The sequence below is a fragment of the Chlorocebus sabaeus genome, chromosome 20 (assembly GCF_047675955.1).
Source record: "Chlorocebus sabaeus isolate Y175 chromosome 20, mChlSab1.0.hap1, whole genome shotgun sequence".
NCBI lineage: Eukaryota > Metazoa > Chordata > Mammalia > Primates > Cercopithecidae > Chlorocebus > Chlorocebus sabaeus.
This window is the reverse complement of record NC_132923.1, coordinates 8849743-8876518: the sequence shown is the minus strand read 5'-3', so window position 1 is coordinate 8876518 and position 26776 is coordinate 8849743. Positions and strand designations below refer to the sequence as shown.

Here is a 26776-nt window from a genome sequence, read left to right as displayed (position 1 = left end):
AGGAAAAAGGATTGAGGAAGGGTGGGTAATTAAGTAGAACCATTTTTGGGGGGTGTCCCCTTAATGCAGGATTAAAGCACCGCTCAAAAGTAGGTAAGTTCAAGGAAGAAGCAATTTCTCAGAAGGCTTTAATTATGAAAGTATTTCCCACACGAGTCCTGGGATTTCTGGAAGGGGTGTGTGGGATTTTGCCACGCTTACATTACCAGGTGGTGGACAGGTGGGGAAGGAAAAGGAAGGGCCATTATTTGTCAGAAGACTGTTTATTGGACCTGGGAGCGGGTGTAACAGTATCACAAAGGCCACCCTGATCTCTTGATCATCAGATAGGCCGAATCCATCCCCTACTGAAAAGGATCTTAGGTAGGAAAAACTTGGGACACAGCCATCCACATCTTTCAAACAGAGGAAAAGCCATCACGCGGACTCTGTGGGTGAGAGCTGCTGTGTAAACAGTTAAGGGATGGGGAGGAGAAAACTGCAGGGAAGCCTGGAAATTATGTAACTCCACTGGAGTGAGAGGCGCCGCCTCTGGGCCCCCACCTGGGCAGTCAGAGGAAAGCCACAGGACAGGTGATGGCAGCCACCATCTCCTTCAGAACAACATGCTCTCCTCTTTGAGGCTGGTCCTTGTCTTGCAGAAAGTGACACAGGCACCAGATGTCACCCAGGTGGCCAGGCTGTGTGGGCCGTGGAGGGGACACAGGAGTGGGCACTGGAGCCAGGACATGGAGGGAGTTGCCTCCCTTTCTTCATGGCATCGCTGTTAGGATGACATGGTTACGGTGCTCTTTCCAGAAGAACTTGGGAGAGCAGATGGTGATTTCTGTAGAGGACGGCAAGGAACGTGCAGTTATTGGAACAGCCTCCTAAGAAAGTATTTTCCTTATTTACTGAGGCAGGGCAAACAAATCTTTCTGCGTATCTGTGAGAATTACAGCACAGGGGCAGGAAACAGTGTTTGCCATCCTCCAGCAGCAGAGGTGTGCTGGCGAGGTGAAAGGCCTTTAAGGCCAGGTGCAGTGGCTCACTCCTGTAAACCCAACACTTTGGGAGGCCAAGGTGGGTGGATCACTTGAGGTCAGGAGTTCGAGACCAGCCTGGCCAACGTGGCGAAACCCCATCTCTACTAAAAATACAAAAATTAGCTGGGCGTGGTGGTGAGCACCTGTAATCCCAGCTATTCTGGAGGATGAGGCAGGAGAATCGCTTGAACCTGGAAGACAGAGGTTGTAGTGAGCTGAGATCATGCCATTGCACTCCAGCCTGGTCAACAGAGCCAGACACCGTCTCAAAAAAATAAAAAAAATGTGCCCGGCATGGTGGTGGGCACCTTAATTCTGGCTGCAAGGGAGGCTGAGGCAAAAAGACTGCTTGAACCTGGGAGGTGGAGGTTTCAGTGAGCTGAGATCACACCACTGCACTCCAGCCTGGGTGACAGAGTGAGTGAGACTCTATCTCAAAAAAAAAAAAAAAAAAAAAAAAAAAAAAAAAAAAATTAAAGAAAGGTTCAAATGCAGCACTGCTGTGTACAAGGGCTGGGGCGAGAGCTCAGAGCAACTCCTTAGGCAGAGTGGTGAGCCCGCGGGCCCCAGGGTGAGGGGCCTGTTGCACCATCTTTCAAACACTGCCCAATCTCTAGTGTCTTTATGGAAGCCAGCACCTGCACGCACTACTCACGCAGGCAGCGCGTCTTCCTGCAGAAGATAAATGCTTTGGTATGCACTGCGGCCAGCTTGTTAGAACCCCATTCCTGGCTTCACCCTCACGGATTCCAGTTCAACAGGTTTGAGCTGGGCCCCCAGAAAGCTATATAAGCTGCTCAGAGGGTTCTGATGAAGGTGGTGATCCATCCTGAGAGTGGCTGGACCGTGAGTTCCACAATGAGGTGGGTGCTGGGGGTTCCTCGTACTTCCGGACCTGGTGGGCTTCAGTGGATCCCTTCTGTGGGTGGGCCTGTGCATCAGGAGGAGGCCAGGTGCCAACCTTCGACCCGGGCAATCACAATAGCATGAGCGTAAGTTCCACAGGTGATGCTGCTGCGCAGCCAGCTTTGAAGATCTCTGTGCCGGGGACCACAGGGCTGGAGGTAAGATTCATGTTTCCGTGGGTATTAACTAGGAAACAAAAATCTATGGCAGCAAAGCAGTACACCACTGGCCTTACTGGTTACCTAGAAGTTCACAGGCCCTTTATGGTAGAGATATCTACTAAAATTACCTAATAACAATGGCTACAGGCTGGGCGCAGTGGCTCACACCTGTAATTCCAGCATTTTGGGAGACCAAGGTGGGAGGATGGCTTGAGGCCAGGAGTTCAAGACAAACCTGGGCAACATAGTGAGACCCATCTCTACAAAATAATTTTTTGTTTGTTTGTTTGAGACGGAGTTTTGCTGTTGTCACCCAGTCTGCAGTACAATGGCACAATCTCGCAACCTCTGCCTCCCGGGTTCAAGCGATTCTCCTGCCTCAGCCTCTCGAGTAGCTGGGATTAGAAGCATGTGCCACCATGCTCGGCTAATTTTTTGTATTTTTAGTAGAGACAGGGTTTCTTCGTGTTGGTCAGGCTGCTCTTGAGCTCCCGACCTCAGGTGATCTGCCCGTCTCAGCCTCCCAAAGTGCTGGGATTCCAGTGAGCCACTGTGCCCGGCTCTACAAAATAATTTTTAAAAAACCAATTAATCGAGCATAGTGGTGCATGCCTGTAGTCCCAGCTACTTGGGAGGCTGAAGCAGGAGAATCCCTTTAGCCCAGGAGTTGGAGGCTGCAGTGAGCTGTGATAGTACCACTGTACTCCAGCCTGGGCAACAGGTTGAGACACTGTGTGTCGGGGGGACAGGGGTGGAAGGGGAAGAAAGAAAAAAAAAAATAATGGCAGCTGGGTGCTGCGGCTCATGCTTGTAATCCCAGCACTTTGGGAGGCTGAGGTGGGTGGATTGCTTGAGCCCAGGAGTTTGGGACCAGCCTGGCCAACATGGCAAAACTCTGTCTCTACTAAAAATACAAAAAACTAGCTGGGCATGCTGGCACGCGCCTGTAGTCGTAGCTCCTCGGGAGGCTGAGGTGGTAGGATCACTTGAGCCTGGGAGTCTGAGGCTGCAGTGGGCTGTGATCACACCACTGCCCTCCAGCCTGGGTGACAAGTGAGACTCTGCCTCAAAAAAACAAAACAAAACAAAACAAAAAAACGGCTCCCATTTACTGCCTCTCCACCATGTGCTTTGTAAACAGGATATTCTTCCTTAATGTGGCTGCAATGTAATTATTCTCACCCGTTTACAGATGAGACACCTGAGGCTTATATTGAAGACAGTGGTCCAAGATGCCCATGCTAGTTAAGAGGCTGAACTAGACTCCAAACCTGGGTCTGCTGGACTCTAAGTGCTCTTTGCTTTTGCCATGGGGCTCAGGCCCCAGCCACTCAGGGGCTTCTCTTACCAAGCCCTTTCTCAGGCCAGGCGCCCTCACCCTGTGTGGGGTGGGGCCTAACTCACTCACTCTGGGAGGAGATGGACCTGGTGTCCTCATGTGGTTTGTCACGTTTATCAGTGTGAGCTAGGGCTGGAGGCTAACCCATGGGAGTCTGAGCGCACATACAAAGGCACGGCTTCGGGGCTCCCATAGATGACCTTAAGGCAGCGGCAGCCAGAGATGGGTCACAAAGGAGAGGGGCAGCAACTGATTTCTGACACAATAACTCTCTGATCAGGGGCCAAATCAAGCCACTTCCCCTCCATCTATACCTATCCACACCTCTGTACGGCATGAATGGTTTGGTTTTCTCCTGTTGGTTCCTTGGTATAAATTTTGGGGAACTTCCTGAAAATCTTCCAATTGTGCTTTATTTATTATTATTTTTCAGACAGTCTTGCTTTGTCGCCCAGGTTGGAGTGCCGTGGTGTGATCTCGGCTCACTGCAACTGCCTCCCAGGTTCAAGCGATTCTCCTGCCTCAGCCTCCTGAGTAGCTGGGATTAGAGGCTCATACCACCATGCCCGGCTAATTTTTGTATTTTTAGTAGAGATGGGGTTTTGCTATGTTGGCCAGGCTGGTCTCGAACTCCTGACCTCAAGTGATCTACCCACCTCGGCCTCCCAAAGTGCTATTACAGGCGTCAGCCACCACATCCAGCCAAACTGTGCTTTATTGCCTTATTACATCCACTCCCTCTGAAACGATGGTCACCACTCTGTGAGTGGAGTTGCTCTCTGGGTGCAACGATTCATTCAAGGAATGTTTACTAGGCCACTGTGCTGGGTGTGGGGTACAAGAGGAACCGATGTCCTCCTCCAGGAGTTGGCAGTGTGCCTGGCCAGCCACACAATTAACAAGCAAATGCTGTGTCTGGGAGCAAATGACTAATCTGATCTAGGGAGTGAGGGAGCAGAGTAGGAGGGTCTGGGGATGGAGAGGCCTGCCCAGGGCTGCAGGGGAGGGCTGCGGGCAGGGGCCAGGTGGGAGAGAGGCTGCCTTGGATGTCTACTATATTGAGCACCTCTGCAATGTTCTTTTTTTTTTTTTTGAGACGAAGTTTCACTCTTTTTGCCCAGGCTGGAGTGCAATGGCGCAATCTTGGCTCACCGCAACCTCCGCCTCCCAGGTTCAAGCGATTCTCCTGCCTCAGCCTTCACAGTAGTTGGGATTACAGGCATGCGCCACCATGCCTGGCTAATTTTGTATTTTTCAGTAGTGACAGGGTTGCTCCATGTTGGCCAGGCTGGTCTTGAACTCCCAACCTCAGGTGATCCGCCTGCCTTGGCCTCCCAAAGTGCTGGGATTACAGGCTTGAGCCACCATGCCCGGCCAAACCTCTGCAATGTTCTAAGCACATTTACGAAGTCACTGAAGACCAGATTTGCTCTTTTTTCTTGTGTACATATTTAAATTTTTTTAAATGAGCATTGTTTTTAGAATTAAAGATAGCTTGATTAAACAATTATAACCCCTCTATTTTGGAATAATCCAATCATATTATATGGCCTACGAAAAATTGTTTAAAATGTACAAGAAGTGGGTGGGGATCACAGACAAAACAAAATTGGCTGTAAGACAATAATTGTTGAAGCTGGGTGATGGGACAGTGTGGTTCATTGTATTCATTTCTTTTGAGATGGAGTCTCACTCTGTTGCCCAGGCTGGAGTGCAGTGGCACGATCTCAGTTCACTGCAACTTCCACCTCCCGGTTGGAGGTGGATCACTCCTGACCTCAAGTGATCCATCTGCCTCGGCCTCCCAAAGTGCTGGGATTACAGGCGTGAGCCACAGTGCCTGGCCTATTGTATTGGTTTCTTAAAAAAGCTGGAGATTCTCCATTTTAAAATGTGCAAGTGTTTTAGAAAGAATGTTTCACTTGCAAGCACACCATCTGAAGCAGTCCAGGACGGTGCAGTGGCTCATACCTATAATCCATGTACTTTGGGAGGCTAAGTCAGGAGGATCGCTTCAGCCCAGGAGTTCAAGATCAGCCTAAGCAATATAGTGAGACCTTGTTGCTACAAAAAATCAAAAAATTAGCCAGGTGTGGTGGTACACACCTGTGGTCCCAGCTACTTGGGAAGTTGAGATGGGAGAATTGCTTGAGCCTAGTAAGTCAAGGTTGTGGTGAGCCATGATCACACCATTGCACTCCTGCCTCGGCAACAGAGAAGACCCTATCTCAAAAATAACGTAAAATAAGGCTGAGTATGGTGGTTCACGCCTGTAATCCCAGCACTTTGGGAGGCTGAGGCACGAGGATCACAAGGTCAGGAGTTCGAGACCAGCCTGGCCAACATAGTGAAACCCTGTCTCTACTAAAAATACAAAAATTAGCCAGGTGTGGTGGTGGGCGCCTGTAATCCCAGCTACTCAGGAGGCTGAGGCTTGAACCAGAGAGGCAGAGGTTGCAGTGAGCCAAGATTGTATCACTGCACTCCAGCCTAGGTGACAGAGTGAGACTGTCTCAAAAAAAAAAAAAAAAAAAAAAAAGTAAAGCAATCCAAAATAAACCACACCATCTCAAAAAAAAAAAAAAAAAAAAAAAAAAATTACAGCAATCTGAAATAATCCACACCTTTCTTATCTTTTAAGTAAAATGTTTCTTACCAACATGCTGGTTGATAGCTTGATCAACAAATTGGCTTTTATGTGCTCATCAAGTAATAATTTATCTTTCCCTCAATCCAAATTAGTAAACCTGCTTATTTATGCACATAAATTAGAAGGCAACCATTTAAAAATGTCATGTAGGAAGTATTTTAAATTTGAATCAAGATATTACAGTGATTCATACTACATGATTCACAAAGGGGAAGTAATTCTGGTGCTACCTGTGGATTCTGGAAATGATAACCTCATGCCTCAGACTTTATCTCCTCAAGGTATGTTTATCAGAACTTAAATGACCTGAAGGACTTCACACTACCCAGTTCTATAGGCAGAGACTCTCCCAAGCAGGGGAAAGGCTGCTTAGGCCCATGCACGCAACCTGCCAGACCCAGCAGAGGATTGTCCTGGAGGTGGAGGTGGACACCGAAAACGCAATTCCTGTTTCCCTTGCTCTGAGTCCATGCGGCCCCTCTATGGGTAGAGAGCACATTGATGACACAGGTGACCCGAATGTGCAGTCTGCTAGATGCATTTCCATTGTAAGATAATAGACTGGCATTTCTGTGTGTGTATGTGTGGTAACAAATGCATTCACATAAAATTTACCATTTTAACCACCTAATCTTTTTTATAAGAGATGGGGTTTCACCGTGTTGCCTGGGCTGGTCTGGAACTCCTGAGCTCAAGTGATCCACCTACTTTGACCCAAAGCCCTGGGATTACAGGCACGAGCCACTACGCTTGGCCTATGTTAACCATTTCTAAGCGTGCAATTCAGCAGTGTTATGAATAACTACATTCATATTGTTGTGCAACCAATCTCCGGGACTTTTTATTTCACGCAGAAACTCTGGGCTGGGTGTGGTGGCTCGTGTCTATAATCTCAGCACTTTGGGAGGCCAAGGCAGGTGGATCACATGAGGTCACGAGTTTGAGACTAGCCTGGCCAACATGGTGAAACCCTGTCTCTACTAACAATACAAAAATTAGCTGGGCATTGTGGTGCATGCCTGTAGTGCTTGGGAGGCTGAGGCAGTAGAATTGCTTGAACCCGGGAGGTGGAGGTTGCAGTGAGTTGAGATTGCGCCAGTGCACTCCAGCACGGGCGACAGAACTAGATCCTGCCTCAAAAAAAAAAAAAAAAAAAAAAAAAAAAGAAAAGAAACTCTGCACTCATTAAACAACAACTCCCCATTTCCTTTTTCCCCACTACTTTCTATGAATTTGACTGGGTACCTCATGTAAGTGGAATCATATAGCACGTGTCTTTTTGTGACTGACTGGTTTCACTCAGCATAATGGTCTCACGGTTCATCCATGCTGTAAGCTGTGTCAGGATTCCCTTCCTTGTTGAGGCTGAATGATACTCCCCTGTATTGCCAGCGTCAGTTATGGGATTAGCAAGATAACGAAGCACACGCTGCCCAGTGGCCTCCAGAAATTCCTGATCTACAAGGTCAAGGAGCTGGAAGTGAAGTGCTGCTGATGTGCAACAAATTATACTGAGCTGAGATTGCTCACAATGTTTCCTCCAGAACCACAGGCCATTGTGGAGCGAGCAGCCCCGTGGGCCACCAGTCACCACTCCCAAGGCCAGGCTGTGCAGTGAAGACAATGAATAGACAGCTCAGTGTATGTTTTGTTTTTAAATGAAACCATAAAAAGTGCAAAAAACACAAAAAAACCAAAAAACCCAAAAAGCCACTCTAGAGTGAGACCTGGGCCACAATCTGGGCTCTACCACTTACTCTATGACTGACCCAGGACAAGTTATTTCATCATTCTAAGCACCCGTGTCTTTATGTGAAAAACCAACTTCCCACCTGGCTGAGTTGTGGCGGGTTAAAATGAGACGCTGTTATGATGAAAAGCATTTGTCCAGCAGCACACCTGGTGCGGAGAGAGTCTATCCTCACTACTTACATCTTGGCCTTTCACAGGGTCAGAATCCAACATTCAACACCCAAACCCTGGGTGCTTGTAAACCTGTGTTCAATCTGAATTCTGAAAACCATTACTCTCAATTGCTCGGGTGCTGGTTGGCAGCAGCATTGCTTAATGCGAACTTCCTCTTCTCTTACACACAGATGGGGAAAAAACAATAGGCACTTGTTCCACCTGGTGGCAACTTACATAAATGTTTAATGGAAGTTAAAAACTTGATACCATGTTAAACAGGAATTTTCAGGGGAAAACTTTTTGACAGCAGACTCTACAGTATGCCCTTCTAGGACCTCACGTGAATTTATTTGGGCATTTCCAAATAGGAGCTTCCACCGGGGCTTCTCCACCATTGGCTGTGTATCCAAATCACCTGGTAGAATCTTTTTTTAAAATAGGGTTTTGAACTTTGCAACAGACTTAGGGCATCCCGCAGATGGCATGGGGCATTTGTATTAATAACAAACTGATAAAAACAGAAGCAGAGCCCAAATCTTCTATCTAGAGAGGGATGAGAACCAGTGCACTTTCGACTCAGGAAGAAATGGGCCAAGGAAATGGGAGTAAAACGTCCCTGTATTACTATTTTACTCGGAAGAAAAAACATAATAGAAGGACTCTAAATGTGAAAGAGGAAAGAAAAGATCGAATTCTGCTGGTTATGTTCCATCATGGTGTTTCTATATTTCATTAATGGTGATTGCAAATGAAACTCTGCTGTAGCTCTTACCATGGGAAGTCTTTTTCTGAAGGAAGATGATTCTCAGAGCTAACTGAATTAAGCAAAACCACTGTAGTTTTCTTGGAATAATGTTTATTTAAAGTTACATTTCAGAGGAAACCATCTTCAGGAGGGCATGAAGCCTATATTGGCTACTGCAATACAACCAGAAATTTTATAAAACATTTCTGATATAAATTACTAAGGCACTACAGATAGGCACCTATATCACATACAATCTTCAAATATTTTTAAAAGTTGAAACTATGTATTAGTTGATATCTAAAATATTAAAGTCCCTGACAAACTGAACGGCTAAGAACTTGACAAAATGAGATGCCTGTCTCAATGATTCTGTTGCCAGCATATTAATTAAAATACAATTTGAGATTCTAAATTACACGATCCAGCCCTAGTCCAGGGACCTTGTGATGATAGCTGTATCAGGCTTAAAAGCACCCTTTCTGCAGGAAAGGGCATTTTTCAAGATGGCAACTGCTGTGTCATCATTTTCCCCTTTCTGGACTGTAACAGAAATCCTTCAGAAAGCCCTACCGTTAAATGCATAGCTGCTTTTCCCAACTGTAGTTTTCTCTTTTTCCACTAGATGGCAGTAACGCACCATCTTTCTTCACACAGGGTCAGTGGTGAAGGAGGGAAAGTTGAAGAGAAGGCCCACTGCACAGCAGGCCAAGTTTATCTAAGTCCAAGTCGGTGGAGTACAAAAATTAGAAAGGAGAATACAGAAGAGCGATTCTAACCAGGTCATAAGGCCAAACTAGTGCTCGTTATGGAAAAATAGGAGACAACTAATGAACGAGAGATCTGAGAAGGGTTTCAGTGCAATCCTGCTGAGTGTCAAGGGTGTGCAGGGAAGGGAAATGAAAGCGACATCACTGCACTCCCTGGACCCTGGAAGGAGGCAGAAACAAGGAGCTAACCTTTGACTGAAAAAGGGAATCTGATAGAACAGAAACTAACCCCACTTCACAAGCAACTGAAGAATGCCTCACAGTTGTTGTTCTGAGTATCAAGATGCGTCCAATAATAACAGCCAATAACAGACTAGTAACAGAGTTACATAATCCAATTAACAAATTAGGACAATTTCCCACCCGCCTCAAAAACTCCTGGCTGCCTTATCAACTACCTGCCCACTTCCCCATCCTGTGGCAGAGGCTAGTACACAAATACCAATTCTGCAAAGTACGGAGACTTCCAACAGCAAAGAATAAAGGCTTTCTAAAATGCTTAAGAAAGTGCTTTGAATAACTTGAAATGACACTTCTGCCCCTGACAGACAGTAGGTATATCAATATTTACCTTTTTGTAGACATATTAACATTTTTCCATTATTTTATTCCTAGTTTAAATACACACAAGGCCAGTGGTTTGCAGGCCATCCTGATAGATACAACTATGGCATCAAAGTAAATAACAAGGTCCTTTACTCTCTATTTTTACAGGCCTGAAACTAACCAAATGAACTTGCCCAGTCATCACAAGCAGAGTATTTTTTACAAGAGGTGTGAGCAAGAACAACACTGACACAGCTCTACAAATGCTAAATTCAAGGCAAATTCACTAAAAGACATTCTTCTCACGAGAGAATATCCTGGGAGATGGAGTAACTCAAAGCAATGAGGACTACAGGAAAATACTTGTCTCAAGACAAAATGACAAAAAGCCAAAGCGTTCAGAGCTCAGAGAACATGTCACAGAGCTTCAGATCAGCTGGCCAGGGAGGCTTAACAAGGAAGCCATTAGGGACACCCTGCTGGGCCTAATTGTTTTTAGAACATATGGAACTTTGTGCCACCACACAGCTGCAAACTCCCTGGCTTTTGTCAGCTTGTGTCACAACCTCAAGAAGAAAACAGTAGCTCACTAACCCCCCCACCTCCCATTTCCCACTAATTTACTATATTTCTTCTTATAACCTCCTTTACAACTGTAAAGCAACTGGACAATATATAAACTATGCCTCTCCTCTACTTTTAATTCTATAAAGAATATAGTATGACTTGTCACAGAGAAACAGTATAGAAGCAGCACAATACTGGGCATATGATAGAAGCTCAATAAATACTTAATGTATCTGGGCTGTTTTCAAAATGTTACTTCATTATACATTCATCACAGTTGCTGGGTATGGGCCAAAAATCATTTAGTGCACAAAGAAAAATTGTATAAAGCTTTTAGCATTTATTAAAATTAGAATAACGCTGTATTCCCTTTGTAGAATAAGGTTAAAAGGTTTCATTTCTAGAATGTTAAACTAAAAATAAGTTTAACACAATGAATAATTTGTATAAAAAAGATAATAAATATTTGTTGAATGGATGCTGAAAAAATCTTTTAAAATCTTACACTAAAGATACAGTAAATGAACCAATACACATTTAAAACATTCTATCAGTATCTGAAAAAAACATTCCTTTTGGTTGGTTGGTTGCTTGTTAAGACACGGTCTCAACTCTGTCACTCAGGCTGGAGTGCAGTGGTGCGATCACAGCTCGCTGCAGCCTTGACCTTCTGGGCTCAGGTGATCCATCTACCTCAGCCTCCTGAACTGGAACCACAGGCATCCACCACCAGGCCAGGCTAATTTTTTTTTTTTTCCCCGAGATGGAGTTTCGCTCTTGTCACCCAGGCTGGAGTACAGTGGCGTGATCTTGGCTCACCGCAACCTCTACCTCCTGGGCTCAAGTGATTCTCATGCCTCAAGTGATTCTCATGTCTCAGCCTCCCAAGTAGCTGGGACTACAGGTGCCCACCACCACGCCCAGCTAATTTTTGTATTTTTAGTAGAGACGGGGTTTCACCATGTTGGCCAGGCTGGTCTCAAACTCCTGACCTCAAATGATCTTCCTGCTTGGGCCTCCCAAAGTGCTAGGATTACAGGTGTGAGCCACCGTGCCTGGCCTAATTTTTGTATTTTTTGTAGAGGTGGGGTTTTGCCATGTTGGCCAGGCTGGTGTCAGAACTCCTGACCTCAGGTGATCTGCCTGCCTCAGCCTCCCAAATTGTTGGGACTACAGGCATGAGCCACCACACCCAGCCTACATTCTTTATTAATAAAATCATTGTGTTCCAGTGAGGAAAAGTTCCTCTTAAATTTTTAAAATCAAAGATCACACAACCTTTTGGCTGAGATCTTATCTGAATAAAGCAGCAAAAATTTACTAACCTCTAAATCTTATAGTTAAATATAACTAATAACTAGAAAGGTATATTTTCCTAAAAAATTAATCAAATCAACATTTTGTGTGTATTTATAAGCTACAAAGGTTAACTTTTGATTGATGTCAGTCAGTACATTTGCATATGGGGCAGTTTTGAGACCCAAGTGACCAACCCCAGAATACAGACACATCTGCTGAATTTTAATTCCGGAGCCACTCACCATAGTGCTCTCCTCACAGTATGCCATTCCCATGGTTTCTTTTCACAGTAAGTAAACCGGTGATATCAGCTCATGATAAATCATAAAGATGCTAACACTATGAATCTTAAGTAACGGTATTTAAGAGAAAACCTCCAGGTCTTTTCAAACACTTCTGTAAAGGACGAGGCAGTCTCTTCAGTACAGAATGAGAGAATCTTTGTGGACTTTAGAGACCCAGTTCGTACAATCAGATTTCAGGGTTATATTTTTAAAAAATTTACTACAAACACAAAGCAAATCTAATTTTAGAGACAAAAATTAAAAATTATTCCATAGCAACTAAAATGCCCAATGATGATGAAACAAAAGACACAGAAGTTATATATAATGAATTCAGTAACAAAACAGTTGTGGAGCTTTGCAAATTTCCAGAATTTTAAAATTCAGAAATGCAATCTTTGTTGTACCTTTTATTCTATAATTCAGAATTCTAATAATGATGCCAATGCCTAACAATATTGGTGATACGTAAACCTGGGGTATCTTCCTATTTATGCTTATCTCATTGATTTGCTAAAAAATGAGAAAATCCATAGAGATTGAGAGAACACACACTTTCTTGGAAAGGCTGACCAACAAAATAATACTTAGGCCACACTCTGAAGTTGTGAATTTCCATGAACTCTAGAGCTGAATTAGGACTTCTGAGGGAGAAATACAACCTTCTTGCCCGTCATTCACATTTTCTACTGCTCATTTATTTCCCCAATAATGAGTCCAATATAACATACTCTTCCAGTCCGCACCATCGTGTGAAAAAGCCACGTGGATTTGTTTAGAGACCAGGTATTCCAGGTAGTAAGTAGGCACATTTCTGGAGAACTCTGATGCTCCTGAACTCTTGACTTAACTTTCCTGAGGGTCACACTATAAAAAGAACACCAAACTCGAGCTGGAGGCAACAGCTAAATCATGATTTCTTATTGTAGAACTACTTAGCAAGGAAACAAGGGACAGGTCAGAAACAAAGTGTCATGGAATCACTTTAAGACCAAAGACTTGGCCAGGTGCGGTGGCTCATGCCTGTAATCTCAGCACTTTGGGAGGCTGAGGTGGGTGGATCATTTGAGGTCAGGAGTTTGAGACCAGCCTGACCAACACGGTGAAACCCCATCTCTACTAAAAATACAAAACAAAAAATTAGCCAGGAGTGGTGGCGCGCACTTAATAGTCCTAGCTACTTGGGAGGCTGAGGCAGGAGAATGGCTTGAACCCAGCAGTCAGGGGTTGCAATGAGCCAAGACTGCGCTATTGCACTCCAGCCTAGGCGACACAGCGAGACTTTGTCTCAAACAAAACAAAAGACTCCGACTTTTCAAGGAAGACTCCCATTTTCCAGCAATTGCTAGTCCAGCCTTGTCCTCTGAGATGCTGGTTGTGCGCTGATGGTGCCCTTGCAGGTGCCAGAGGCCCAGGGCTTGCAGTGGCTGAACCTTAGTGAAGCTTGCTGTGCACGGGGTAGAGTAAAGTCATGTGTTCTGCCCCTTTGAAAGGCAACTTTTCATTGGAATAATAGTGTACCACTTCAGGGATGCTGTCAAACACAGCGCTTGTCTGATTCAGTGTGTATTTGTTGTCTTTGGTCTGAGCCACTATGATGTGGACACATCCTTGACTAGTCCTAGAATAAAAATCAAGGAGGAGACATGAATGAGTGGGCAGAGGATCCCTCCCCACTGGAAACAATTGCAGCCAGATTCACACTAGGTTGATAGGTTCTCATCCATTCCTGGAATGGTTCTACACACATATAAATGCATTTGACACTCTAGTGGAGCTCTCAGAAATTTCAGTCTAAATGCATGTAATCCTTGAGTGGTTTATCCTTATTACATATGAGTCATCAGGTACTGGAACAAAGAAAACAATGAAAAAGAATGCCAAGTCCCTTCTAGCCCTCAAATTGCAAAACCCGTGCTTATGCCCAAGCACGAGGTTACTAAGGTGAGACAGAAACTCATCTTCGGCTGGGCATGGTGGCTCAGGCCTGTAATCCCAGCACTGTGGGAGGCTGAAGTGGGCAGATGACTTGAGGTCAGGAGTTTAAGACCAGCCTGGCCAATATGGTAAAACCTCATCTCTACTAAAAAATACAAAAAAATTAGCCAGGCATGGTGGCAGGCACCTGTAATCCCAGCTACTTGGGAGGCTGAGGCAGGAGAATCACTTGAACCCAGGAGGCAAAGGTTGTAGTGAGCCGAGATTATGCCACTGCATTCTGGCCTAGGCAAGAGTCAGACTCAACCTCAAAACAAACAAACAAACAAACAAAAAAAACCCTCATCCTTCTCACCACAGCTAAAAGGACATATGTAAGGGTTCTTCTTCCCTTTTTTTCCCAAAAAGAACACATAAATAATAATAATAACCATTTCCTCCCCTCGCATCTGGAAAGACCATTCCTGGTTGTATAAAATGAAAGCTGGCACAGAAAGCTCAAAGATTTAATCCACAAGCACCAATTTCAGGAACACAGTCAAGCTATTCCTGGTATTGTATATCTGGTGGCCTATCCCATTTTCTGAGCCATATTGCTCAACTCCCCCGCCCCACTCTGTTCTTCTCCAGCCTGATTGTTTCAGCTGCAGGGGCTCAGCTTCCTCAGGAAGGAAATGCTGTTAGAGCTCTTGACAATGATCCTCCAATATAGGGCCACTGAACTCACAGAGCAGTGAGAATTTCCATCATACACACTCCACCAGGCCTACCAGGCAAAAGTGAATTTTCTGTGTACGATCAGACAGGGGGAGCAGCAGGCAAGTTAGTATTTCCTTCTTTACCAGAAGAAACTGGTGTCAAAATTGCAGTTGGCATTTTGACAATCATTGGGGATCTTTATTTATTAAAGTCCCCAATACTAGGCAATAAAAGAAAAATGACTGTACTACCCTGTTATAAATAATTCTTTTCATCAGCAATTATTTCTCTACTGAGAGGACCTACTCCAGATTAGGTAATGTAAGGTACAAATTGACTAATGCACAAAGATAATGCAATAAGACCTTCATTATCATAATAGATAATGGAGGCATTTACCCAATACCAATTTTGCATTCTCATCCGAGTGTCTCATGTTCCGTTGTCCAAACAAATGTCTCTTATTTTCTGCAATGCACACTCCTATGAACCACCTTCACAGTATGTCTTCTTTGACTAGAAGACTGTCACACAGTGTTCCTTCCCCTTGGAGATGAGGAAAGCCATGGGGCTTACTTACTTTAGGGCAATGGAGTACCTGCTGTTCCCTGATTCACTATTTCGAACCAGGTAACCAGCTTCTTTGCAGGGCTGTAGTCGACTCTCAGCCTCAGCACGGCTGATGGCACCATGATACCAGCTGAAAAATGGGGGTGGAAGAGAGGAAGGCACCATGAGTGTCAAAATACAAATCCAGACTGGGCATCGTTCCATAAAGCGTTGTTTGAAATGAACTTCTGGCAGAGATGCAACAGCCTGAACTAGATCCTGCTTCACATTCAGAACAGACAAAATGCAGATCTGGGTGATCCCGGATCACAAAGCCTATCAATCATACAAGAGTGAGTTAACGGCACTAGTGTCATTTCAACAGTTTTCACTCTCTACAGAAGAATAAGATTTACAATGAGCTTGTTGAGATGCAGTGCACTTTCCATTTTGCACAATGCACTGGGCTTTGAAGATGGGTTTTCATTAAAAGCCCCATCTAGGCAACTATTCATTAACAAAAATAATCATGTGAAATGGGCCAGTGTGCTCCCCGATACAAATCTGTCAGTAAGCTCCCAGCTATTATCTGTTACAAGGGTCTGAGGAGGAGACTCACGGCTGCTTCTCCAGGGGCAGGCCCGGGTCCACTTTCTCCCCCTCACTGTGGTCCGAGAGGGCTGGCTTCAGGATCTTCTGGGTCCAGCTCTTCTGCCGGTGGTGCTGCCTCACTGTCTCCTCCCTGACGGAAGGTCGCTCAGCTCCTTCAAACTGGACTGGAAGAAAGACTCCATTTAACATCGCAGGCCACTGGGGTGATCCATGTAAACTCCAAAGGAAAAAATCCTCTTTGCCTGCCTTGGCTCAGGAAATAAGCATTTTCCCCCTTTAACTATAATATACTGCAAATTACCCTGGCTAGCTGAGCTCCTGCTGTCTTTGATATCTTATCACACTGCTAGCATCCCACATACAGACACTTTTTCTGTAAAATATTCATCAGTATAAAACAGTTTTAGATTATGAGAGGAAACCACTTTAATATATTTCAACACGGACTTTCAAAAAACTTGTGGTTTTGCAGCCAGGCATGGTGGCTCATGCCTGTAATCCCAGCACTTCAGGAGGCCAAAGCAGGTGGATCACAAGGTCAAGAGATCAAGACTATCCTGGCTAATCTGGTGAAACCCCATCTCTAATAAAAATACAAAAATTAGCTGGGTGTGGAGGCACGTGCCTGTAGTCCCAATTATTGGGAGACTGAGGCAGGAGAATCACTTGAACCTGGGAGGCAGAGGTTGCAGTGAGCCAAGATCGCGCCACTGCACTCCAGCCTGGCAACAGAGTGAGACTCTGTCTCAACAAAAAAAAAAAAGTCAAACTACTTGTTGTTTTGCTATGTTTAGAATAAAAGATTAAACATAGTTACAGGTTGAATCCTTGCAAGAATGTGTACCATCCTATAAAACCAAACCAACAGTTCTTAATATGAAATAAGAAAGCAAAAAGAAAAGACAACTCAGAAACAGAAAGAGACTACCAAATAATACATCTGAGATGCCATGACACCTAGGCTGGACAGAAGGAGATGAAACGGCAGCACCTGGTACAGGACTGAGAGATGAGCAGGTACCCGAGAAGGCAACTCAAATCAAACGAAACTGACTCCAGGCTGGGTATGGTAGCTCTTGCCTGTAATCCCAGCACTTTGGGAGACTGAGGTGAGAGGAACACTTGAGTTCAGGAGTTCAAGACCCACCTGGGCAGCATAGTGAGACCCCATCTCTAAAAAATTAAAGAAAAATCCGGGAGTGGTGGTGCACACCTGTAGTCCCAGCTCTTTGGGGGGCTGAGGTGAGAGGACTGCCTGAGCTCAGGAGGTTGAGGATGCAGTGAGCCATGATTGCACCAACACACTCCAGCCTGCGTGACAGAGTGAGACCCTGTCTCAAAAAACAAGAAAAAAGACAAAAACTGACCCAAATGCTTGCTATCAAATATATTACCTTCTCCCTTCACATTGGTTATACTTTTTTTTTTTTTTTTTGAGACGGAGTCTCGCTCTGTCACCCAGGCTGGAGTTCAGTGGGGAGATCTCAGCTCACTGCAACCTCCACCTCCTGGGTTCAAGCAATTCTCCTGTCTTAGCCTCTCGAGCTGTAGCTGGGACTACAGGTGTGCGCCACAACACCCAGCTAACTTTTGTGTTTCTAGTACAGATGGGGTTTCACCATGTTGGCAGGATGGTCTCCATCTCTTGACCTAGTGATCCGCCCACCTCGGCCTCCCAAAGTGCTAGGATTACAGGCATGAGCCACCACGCCTGGCCTGGTTATACTTTTGTATTATTATTATTTTTGAGTCAGAATCTTGCTCTGTCGCCCAGGCTGGAGTGCACTGGCGCGATCTTGGCTCACTGCAAACTCCCTACCTCTTGGGTTCAAGCGATTCTCCTGTCTCAGCCTGCCCAGTACCTGGGATTATAGGTGCCCGGCACCAGGCCCAGCTCATTTTTGTGTTTTTAGTAGAGATGGAGTTTCGCCATGTTGGCCAGGCTAGTCTTGAACTCCTGGGATCAAGTGATCCACCTGCCTTGCCCTCCCAAAGTGACTTGGATTACAGGCACAAGCCACCCACCCAGCCAGGTGTGTTCTTCCAATGGTCATTTCAGGCATTTCCAAAACAGCTGCACACTGAGAAGAGAAAGGAATATAAAGGTACCCACAAGGAAAAAAACAAATGCCGGGCCGGTGCGGTGGCTGGAAGCCTGAAGTCACACTGGGGTGGGCCTGGCCTGGCGCCCTCACCTGACAGAGCCCGCACGATCTGCTCCTTCTTCCACTCCCACGGCTGCTCATACTCAGCCGCGGGCCGCTCGTCGTTCTCGGGCAGCCGGCTATCAGGGGGCCGTGCCTTCCCCTCTGCCCTGGGCCCCCCTTCTGCAGGCTCGTAGGGAGTGTCGTACAGCTGTGGCGGCTTCCCCAGGAGGTCCTTGGAACTCCGTCTTTTGGCCAAGGTCTCTGACTTCAGGCCACCCTCTGCAGGTTCACAGGGACTGTCAAGCAGCTGGAGAGCCTTCACCAGGGGATCTTTGGAACCCCGTCGTCTAATTTCTGAAAAACACACACCATACACAATGCCTTGAAAGCAAAGGTGCCATAAAAGCCTGGTCATTAACCCAATTACCTCAGCACCTCTGTCTGTCTGAAGGTGGCAGATAACTCCAAGGTTGTTCCCTGATGGGCTGATTACTTCTCAGCTGTGTTACAAAAGCAAAACGAAGGTGCCTACAACTTATTCCCTCCAGCTGCCTGAGTCAGATAATGGGATCCACTTTTTTTTTTTCTTTGAGACGGAGTCTCGCTCTGTCGCCCAGGCTGGAGTGCATTGGTGAGATCTCGGCTCACCGCAACCTCCGCCTCCTGGGTTCAGGCCATTCTCCTGCCTCAGCCTCCCGAGCAGCTGGGACTACAGGCGCCTGCCACCACGCCCGGCTAATTTTTTTTTCTTTTTTTGTATTTTTAGTAGAGATGGGGTTTCATTGTGTTAGGCAGGATGGTCTCGATCTGATCTCATGATCCGCCCACCTCGGCCTTCCAAAGTGCTGGGATTACAGGCGTGAGCCACCGTGCTGGCTGGGATCCACTTTTAAGGTGGGAGATTACATCTGAAGACAAGCACACCTCTGGGGTGCCACTTGCAGTTTGTAAGTAGTGGCCTCAGGGTAACCTGCTTAAGTTCCAGGTTCTGGTGTCTGCTCTGAGTATAGCTCACCTTCAAAGTTTTTATATCTTGTCAGGAAGCCCAGATAAAAGAATTGTAATAAAATGGACTGCAAGTCAAAAATGCATTTAATACATCTAATCTACTCAGTATCATGGTTTAGCCTAGCCCACCTTAAACGAACACATTAGCCCACAGCTGGACACGATTATCTGACACAAAGCCCATTTTGTAATAAAGTTTTGAATATCTCATGTAATCTGGCCGGGCGCGGTGGCTCAAGCCTGTAATCCCAGCACTTTGGGAGGCCGAGACATGCGGATCACGAGGTCAGGAGATCGACACTATGCTGGCTAACACGGTGAAACCCCGTCTCTACTCAAAAGAATACAAAAAACTAGCCGGGCGAGGTGGCGGGAGCCTGTAGTCCCAGCTACTCGGGAGGCTGAGGCAGGAGAATGGCGTGAACCCGGGAGGCGGAGCTTGCAGTGAGCCGAGATTGTGCCACTGCACTCCAGCCTGGGTGACAGAGTGAGACTCCATCTCAAAAAAAAAAAAAAAAAAAAAAAAAAGAATATCTCATGTAATCTACTGAATGCTGAAAGTAAACACCAGAATGGTTATATGCGACTCAAAGTACAATTTCTACTGAATGCATATCACTTTTGCACCACTGTAAAGGTTGAAAATTGTAAGTCAAACCACAGTAAGTCAAGGACTGTCTGGATATTCAAAGCACTGCTGCATATACACTGAGTTAAAGCATTTATGTGCATCAGTCAGAATTCTTGACTCCTATGCAGTTTCAATAAACTGGGGGAAGCCAGACACATTCACAAATAATATGTATTCGGCTAATAACTCCAGGATAAATCAAAGTAAAAGAAGTGTTACAAGGAAAACCAGTAATAACAACTCAGCAGCTAACATTTATCAATGGCTTCACATGTATGAAGCACTATTCTAAGTATCTAGTAACTTTCACAATCACTCTGCGATTATGGGATATCATTATTTATTATAGACGAGAAAACTGAAGCACAAAGAGTTTAAGGAAATTGCCTAAACCAGTAAGTGCCAAAGCCTGGATTCAGAAGCAGGAAGTTGGGCTCTAGAAGCTATACTCTTTAGCCACTACACTTGGATTGACTCCAAGTGGAAGAGAAATGGAAGATGAGTTGACTTTGATAGAGAAGGTCATTTCCAGTGGAGGAAGCTGCATGAGTGAAGATATGGAGGTGGGAACGACAGAGGTCTTGTTCCATAATGAGGAGCTGAGAGATGAGTCTAAAGGCCAGAAGGCCACAAAGGAGAGAGGCAATGGGTAGTAGGAGAAGCAGCTGGAAGCATAGGCAAGCCAGGTGCCAAGGTGTAGACATTTTAAAAGTAAGGACACAAAGTTTAGACGGTTGTGTATGTAATACAAAACCATTATAAGGTTTTTTGTTTGTTTGTTTTTAGCAAGGAATAACAATTACATGTGTGTCTCACTGGAAGATAACTCTAACCATGGTGTACAGGATAGAGTAAATCAGAAAGGTACAGTCTGAACTGGGGCATAAAAATAGATGGAAAAAACCAGATGCAAACCAACCAACTACTAGCTAGCTAACCAGCCAGCCAGCCACAGTGAAAAGGAACTAGCAGCACAGGGTGGTGAGCAGCCTGGGGTCAAGGGCCTTGCCAGGTAGACTTAGAGATGGCTGGAGTCTGGACAACCAGAGCTGGTGATATAGAGCCTACATTATACACCAACAGAAGCATCATTTTTGTGGCTCTTCTAAACGCCCATCAGGAAGGCTTCAAACCATCCTCTACCTGGTCAGAGTCAAGGAGAAACTTTCTATATGCAGATATCTCATCTTATCTCACCTCTTAACACCTCATAAACTCCCGACTGTCTACTTAAGAAGTGAAGAGGCTGGGCGTGGTGGCTCATGCCTGTAATCCCAGCACTTTGGGAGGCCAAGGCGGGCGGATCACAAGGTCAGGAGATCGAGACCATCCTGGAGAACACAGTGAAACCCTGTTTCTACTAAAGATACAAAAAACTAGCTGGGTGTGGTGGCAGGCACCTGTAGTCCCAGCTACTCGGGAGGCTGAGGCAGGAGAACCCGTGTGAACCCAGGAGGTGGAGGTTGCAGTGAGCCGAGATCGCGCCACTGCACTCCAGCCCGGGAGACAGAGCCAGACTTTGTCTCAAAAAAAAAAAAAAAAAAAAAAAAAAAAAAAGAAGTGAAGAACACTCAGAATGGCATAGGAGGCTTGTATGAGTAGGTCACTGTCTTTCTCCCCAATTTCTCGACACTACCCTGCCCCATCTCTCCACAATTCAACGCTTTGCTCTGACCAAGTGGAACTTCTACAGTTCCCTGCATACTACACTGTCTTGAGCCCACCGGTGTCCTGGCAATCTTGCAATCCTTTACAGTCTAACTCAGCATCTTCTCCTCTCTGAAGAAGCCTTTCCTGCCCACCTTCTTCTCTGATGCCCCACAGAGTTGATCAGGTGCTAAGGCTGGACCAACCCACTCTCACCCTGCTCTTCTCCCACTGCATCCATTTATATGTTGATGCATTTGTATTTTCAATTTGGTGGAGTCTGCCAGGGCAGAGACCACTTTATCTTGTTTATTATTGCAGGACATATCATTGTGCTAAATAATGACTGGACGGATGGATGGGAGGAGAGGGAGGGGAGGGAGCTGTAGAATGTCTCCAGGCAGGTGACAGTGTGGATCTGGATGAATGTCAAGGGGTTAACAAATGGATCGTTGTGAATATTGTGAGAATGAAAGCAATCACAAGAGAAAAGGAGGGCAGATTGAAAACGAGAGAGGATCAAAGGCAGAATCTGGGACTCCTTCAGTTAAGGGTGGCTGGAAGGAGAGGTGCCAGCCAAGAAGGCTGAGGGGTCAGGTGAGGAGGAAGAGGCTTAAGAGACCGCAGGGCCGCAGACACAAAGAGTGGAAAGACTTTCTATCTGTAACTTCAAAACAGGCATGGGGATGGCCCGTGGAGAAACACCACTGACTCATTAAGACCTCTATAATAAAAAGAGGGCAACAAATCAGGGAAACGTTATTAAAATCAGGACACCAAATTCAAAAGCGCAAAACTTAGGTACAGGCTGAGGTTATAGTTCTCTGCTGACTAGGGGCCGTCAGCAGCTGTCTCAAATTCTGTGCAGGGACAGCTCACTGAAATCACCTGGGGGCTTTAACACATACTGCTTTAACCACCAGAGGTTCGGATTGGATTGGTCTGGGGCGCAGTGTGGGAGTCAGAGTGTAAAAATCCCCCAGGTGATTCTGAAGAGCAGCTAAACCTGAGAACCACTTCCACACCTCCTGGGTGCCCACAGTCCCTATCCTGCTTCCTCGTGTTCCGGAGCCTATCTGTCATTGCTAGTCCCATCCTGAGGAGAAAGGTACTGCCTGTGTCTACAACTTCCACATCAGAATGTAGGAGTCGGAAGAACTGTCCCTGGCCCCCACCCCCAGGCCAGGCCAGGTATCTGGGGTTGTCTGAGGTCAGAGCTGCATATCCTGAGTTCCTGGACTCTCAATCCTACAGCTTTTCTTCTTCATTGCTTACTCCAAACGGAGATACGGAAAACAAGAAACAAAAACATACTCTGTTCTTGGTTCAATTAAGACAAGGCTGTAATTTTTTTAAAAGGAACTTTTCTAAAGAACTAAGAAAAGGGAAGCAGAAAACACAAAGGAGTTTGAAGGATGAATATAGAATAGAATTTTTAGGTTTCTAATCATAGTTTACACTCAGTTGAGACCATCTGGCACAGGCTGGGGAAACCCTTTCCCAAAGTCCTCGCTGCAATTCTGCCCCAGCTAAACTAAAAGGAAAAAGAGGTGATTCCAACCTTAAGACAGAAGGAGCCCTGCTCACAAGGACATTTCAATACATTTGGATTAAAATGATGTACAGGCTGGACGGGCAGTGTTCCCACCAGGCCCTCCAGCCCACCTCCCCTAAAATAAAATAAAATGATGTATAGTGATTAGAATCTTGAGTTATTACACGTGTTTGAGTTTTTACTTTTGCAGTGAGGTCCTTCTATATAGACAGTCTCCCCATACTTAAAGTTCTGGGAGATACACAAAGCATGGAGTTGAGAATGCTTTCTTGCAGGATCCTGGGATTAGGCAAAATCTGCAAACTGCTATCATCTTTTGAATCAATGTTTAATTAGGGGGAGAAAGGGCTTGAGCACAGGCCTCCCCTCCCCATACCACCCGCTCCCTTCAAGGGGAGTAACCTTCCAGTCCATTCCAACACCTGGCTGCCCCCAAACCTGAGGCGCCACAGAAACAGAAACAATCGTGGGGCCGCAAGCCGACCCTTCCTGCAGGGAGAATAGCCCCTGACGTGCAGAGCTGGCTCCAAGAGGAAACGAGCCTGAGAAGGAGGAAATGGCAAGAGGAAGCTACACCCTGGCTGCCGATAGAGGCCATTTACCACAGCAGACAACAGAATGCAGGGGACGGGCAGCAGATAAACATTCATTTGCGCCTGGGGCTGAAGCTCAGGACTGACCTGCACCTACTAAAAACATGCGGTTGGTTGGTGTGAAACATTATAGGGGCCCAAAATTTTCCCTTCTCAATCCCCAACTCGCTGCAGGTAATTATGCCATTCACACAAAAACAAGAAAGTCTTAGCAGAAGACTAAGATTTTCTTTTACTAAATTAATTGTAGTTAGCAGTAAGTATTGCCCTATACAGTCCAGAATGCTCTATGAAAATAGAATTGTCTCTGGAGTGTCTAACTCATGGCTGTATCGACTAGGTATACACCTGCTAGGTGTATTATGCCCAGAATCTCACTGATGCCTCACTAAGGCAGTGACAGATGTGTTACCCCATTTTCACAGGTGAATACACGGAAGCCACAGTCATGCAGTAGTTATGGTGAGGCCAATTATTACCAACTCCAGAGTCCATGCCTTATGCTCAAATGATTTCATGTAAAACGTTAATTCCAATTTCCAGATAATATGCCTTTTTCCCTAATCCATTTTAATCCATTTCATGTTTCCAAAACATTAAACTCAGAGCCTCTTAAGACTCTATTTTCCTTCTGGCATCAGAAACAGGGGTGTTTGGCAATTTTTTACTCACATCTTTGATCAGTGCTCAAGCTTTTAAAATCACTTTAATATTTTCTTACTGAATAAATCTAAACATCTGAACAAAAGCAAGTATAATTCAGAAACCCTGAAATTTAGCAAGGAGAATAAAGACAAATCAAAACCAGTCTTCATTTGCACTTTTTTCCATAAGGTTTTTTCTGTTTAAATCTCAGGCAAAGATGGACATAATTTTTTTTTTTTTTATTTATTTTTTATTTTAGAGATGGGGTCTCACGATGTTGGCTAGGTTGGTCTTGAACTCCTGGTCTCAACTGATCCTCCCACCTTGGCCTCCCAGAGTGCTAGGATTACAGGCATGAGCCACTGGGCCTGGCCAGATGGACATAATAGCTTTTTTTTTTTTTAATGGAAACTCGAACAGTGAGGTTCTCTTTTAGATTTGGCTATTTAAACAAACCAACAAAATCATTTGGAAGTAAAAATAAAATTTTAAAAATAATCTTCGACTGGAGCTCAAAAGCTAAAACCACAGCTTACTGAATGACATGGTATTTTCAGTTGTGTAATTTGGACAAATTATTTAATCTTTCTGAACCTAGGTTTCCTCAACCGTATAAAGAAACCCACTTGCATGGTGGCTCACTTTGTGGCTGGCAATCCCAGTACTTTGGGAGGCCGAGGCATGAGGATCACTTGAGGTCAGGAGTTTGAGACCAGTCTGACCAACATGGTAAAACCCTGTCTCTACTAAAAATACAATAATTAGCCAGGTGTGGTGGCACATGCCTGTAATCCCAGCTACTTGGGAGGCTGAGGCAGGAGAATCACTTGAACCCGGAAGGCAGAGGTTGCAGTGAGCTGAGATTGCATTCCAGCCTGGGCAACACAGCAAGACTCCATCTCAACAAACAAACAAAACACTTTACAGGGTTGTTGCAAGATTTAGTGAGGTAATTTGGCCAGGCTGGTACCTAGTAAGCTCTCAATTTACAGCTGTATGACATCAACTGCGGAAAGAATCCTCATGCTAACTAGCCAATGGGAACTTTTAAAGACCCATCCAATGCTAACGTTTCAAAGTGCTGGCTAAAACTCCTAATGCTAGACTATGTAGAATATTTCTGCTAAATATTTAGCTAAATATTTTAGCTAGACTAGTTAAAATGTTCCTGTGAATTTAGCAGAAAAACAGAGGTTTATATGAATATTGCCTTGTATTCAGTCATATCTTTTTATGAACAATCCTTTGGATAAATCTCAGTGATAATTTACTCATAAATTCATAAATTCTTAACTTTTAAAAGAGCAAAGTTTTGGGGAGACCCAGGGAGCCTGGGTCCCATAGCGATTTGGCCACAGGAAAGTCATGGGCTTCTCTGGGTTTCCTCTGCCCCTGAGGTAGATGCTGGCTCCTATTCTCTTTTTTTTTTTTTTTTTTGAGATGGAGTCTCGCTGTGTCGCCCAGGCTGGAGTGCAGTGGCGCGATCTCGGCTCACTGCAAGCTCCGCCTCCCAGGTTCACGCCATTCTCCTGCCTCAGCCTCCTGAGTAGCTGGGACTACAGGCGCCCGCCACCTCGCCCGGCTAATTTTTTTTTTTTTTGTATTTTTAGTAGAGACGGGGTTTCACCGTGGTCTCAATCTCCTGACCTTGTGATCCGCCCATCTCGGCCTCCCAAAGTGCTGGGATTACAGGCGTGAGCCACTGCGCCCGGCCCGGCTCCTATTCTCAACTTCATGGCACTTAATCATGCTTTTCAATGACTTATTTTCTTTGCTGGTGTTAGGTCTGTTTCCCCCTTAGGTTGTGAGGTCCAAGGGCAGAAATCATGTGGGTCTTGTTTCCTGTATGCCCAGAGCTCAGGACAGGGCCTAGTACATAACAAATAAACTCCCAAGAAATATTTGTTGGGTATTCTAAAACAACATATGGGCAGTATTCCACACACCTAAGATACTGTTAAAACCAGGCCTGTAATTCCCATTTCACTGGTAGAAAAAAGGCAATACAGAAATGGCAACACAGATTTAACCACTCCACAGTTTAACTGTGTTCATTAAAATCCTTTCCATCTCCAGAAACGTTGAAACAAGTAAAAAAAATCTCCATCGTTTCTCAAGAAAGATGGGAAATTTCTGAACTCGGACTTGACAATCAGGTACACAAGGAGCAAACTGAATAAAAAAGTAAAAGGTTTAAAAAACAAAAAACAAAAGCCCAGCAGCAAATCTTTTATTTCTAGCTTCCAATAAACTCACTTCCTGTTATTCTGTCCAGCTTCTAACCTATGAGTAGAATAAGAGGTAGAGTCTCTACACTGATTTCGGATATTCGAAATGAAGAAACTTTAAAATCCACAAATAAAATTTTTTTAAAGTTAAGAGCAAAGTACACTTAGATCACCAGTTTAGAAAGTAATTTGGATTTTTAATAAATTTGAATTTATTTGCCAATTGAATATATTAATTTTGTATTCCTAAATGAATTTATTTTCAGAAATTGTTTAAAACAGAGCATGGAACTTAATACACCCTCAAATACTAAATGCTAGTGA

At 45.0% G+C, this 26776-nt stretch overlaps 1 protein-coding gene across 2 annotated transcripts in view; it reads right to left on the bottom strand.

Annotated features, from left to right (window-relative positions):
* Positions 1-37: 37 nt before the first annotated feature.
* Positions 38-26776, bottom strand: part of SHE (Src homology 2 domain containing E) — a 33533-nt gene continuing 6794 nt past the window's right edge. The window contains exons 3-6 of one of the 2 annotated variants that reach the window (XM_073008345.1): positions 18194-18499; positions 16006-16162; positions 15418-15537; positions 38-826 (exon numbers count right to left, since the gene is read on the bottom strand). In XM_073008345.1, coding sequence (XP_072864446.1) covers positions 781-826; positions 15418-15537; positions 16006-16162; positions 18194-18499 — 629 coding nt within the window. In that variant the 3' untranslated portion in view covers positions 38-780. Of the gene's footprint in view, positions 827-8828; positions 13822-15417; positions 15538-16005; positions 16163-18193; positions 18500-26776 lie in introns of those variants that run through there. The other variant, XM_007976968.3, reaches the window with a different exon arrangement.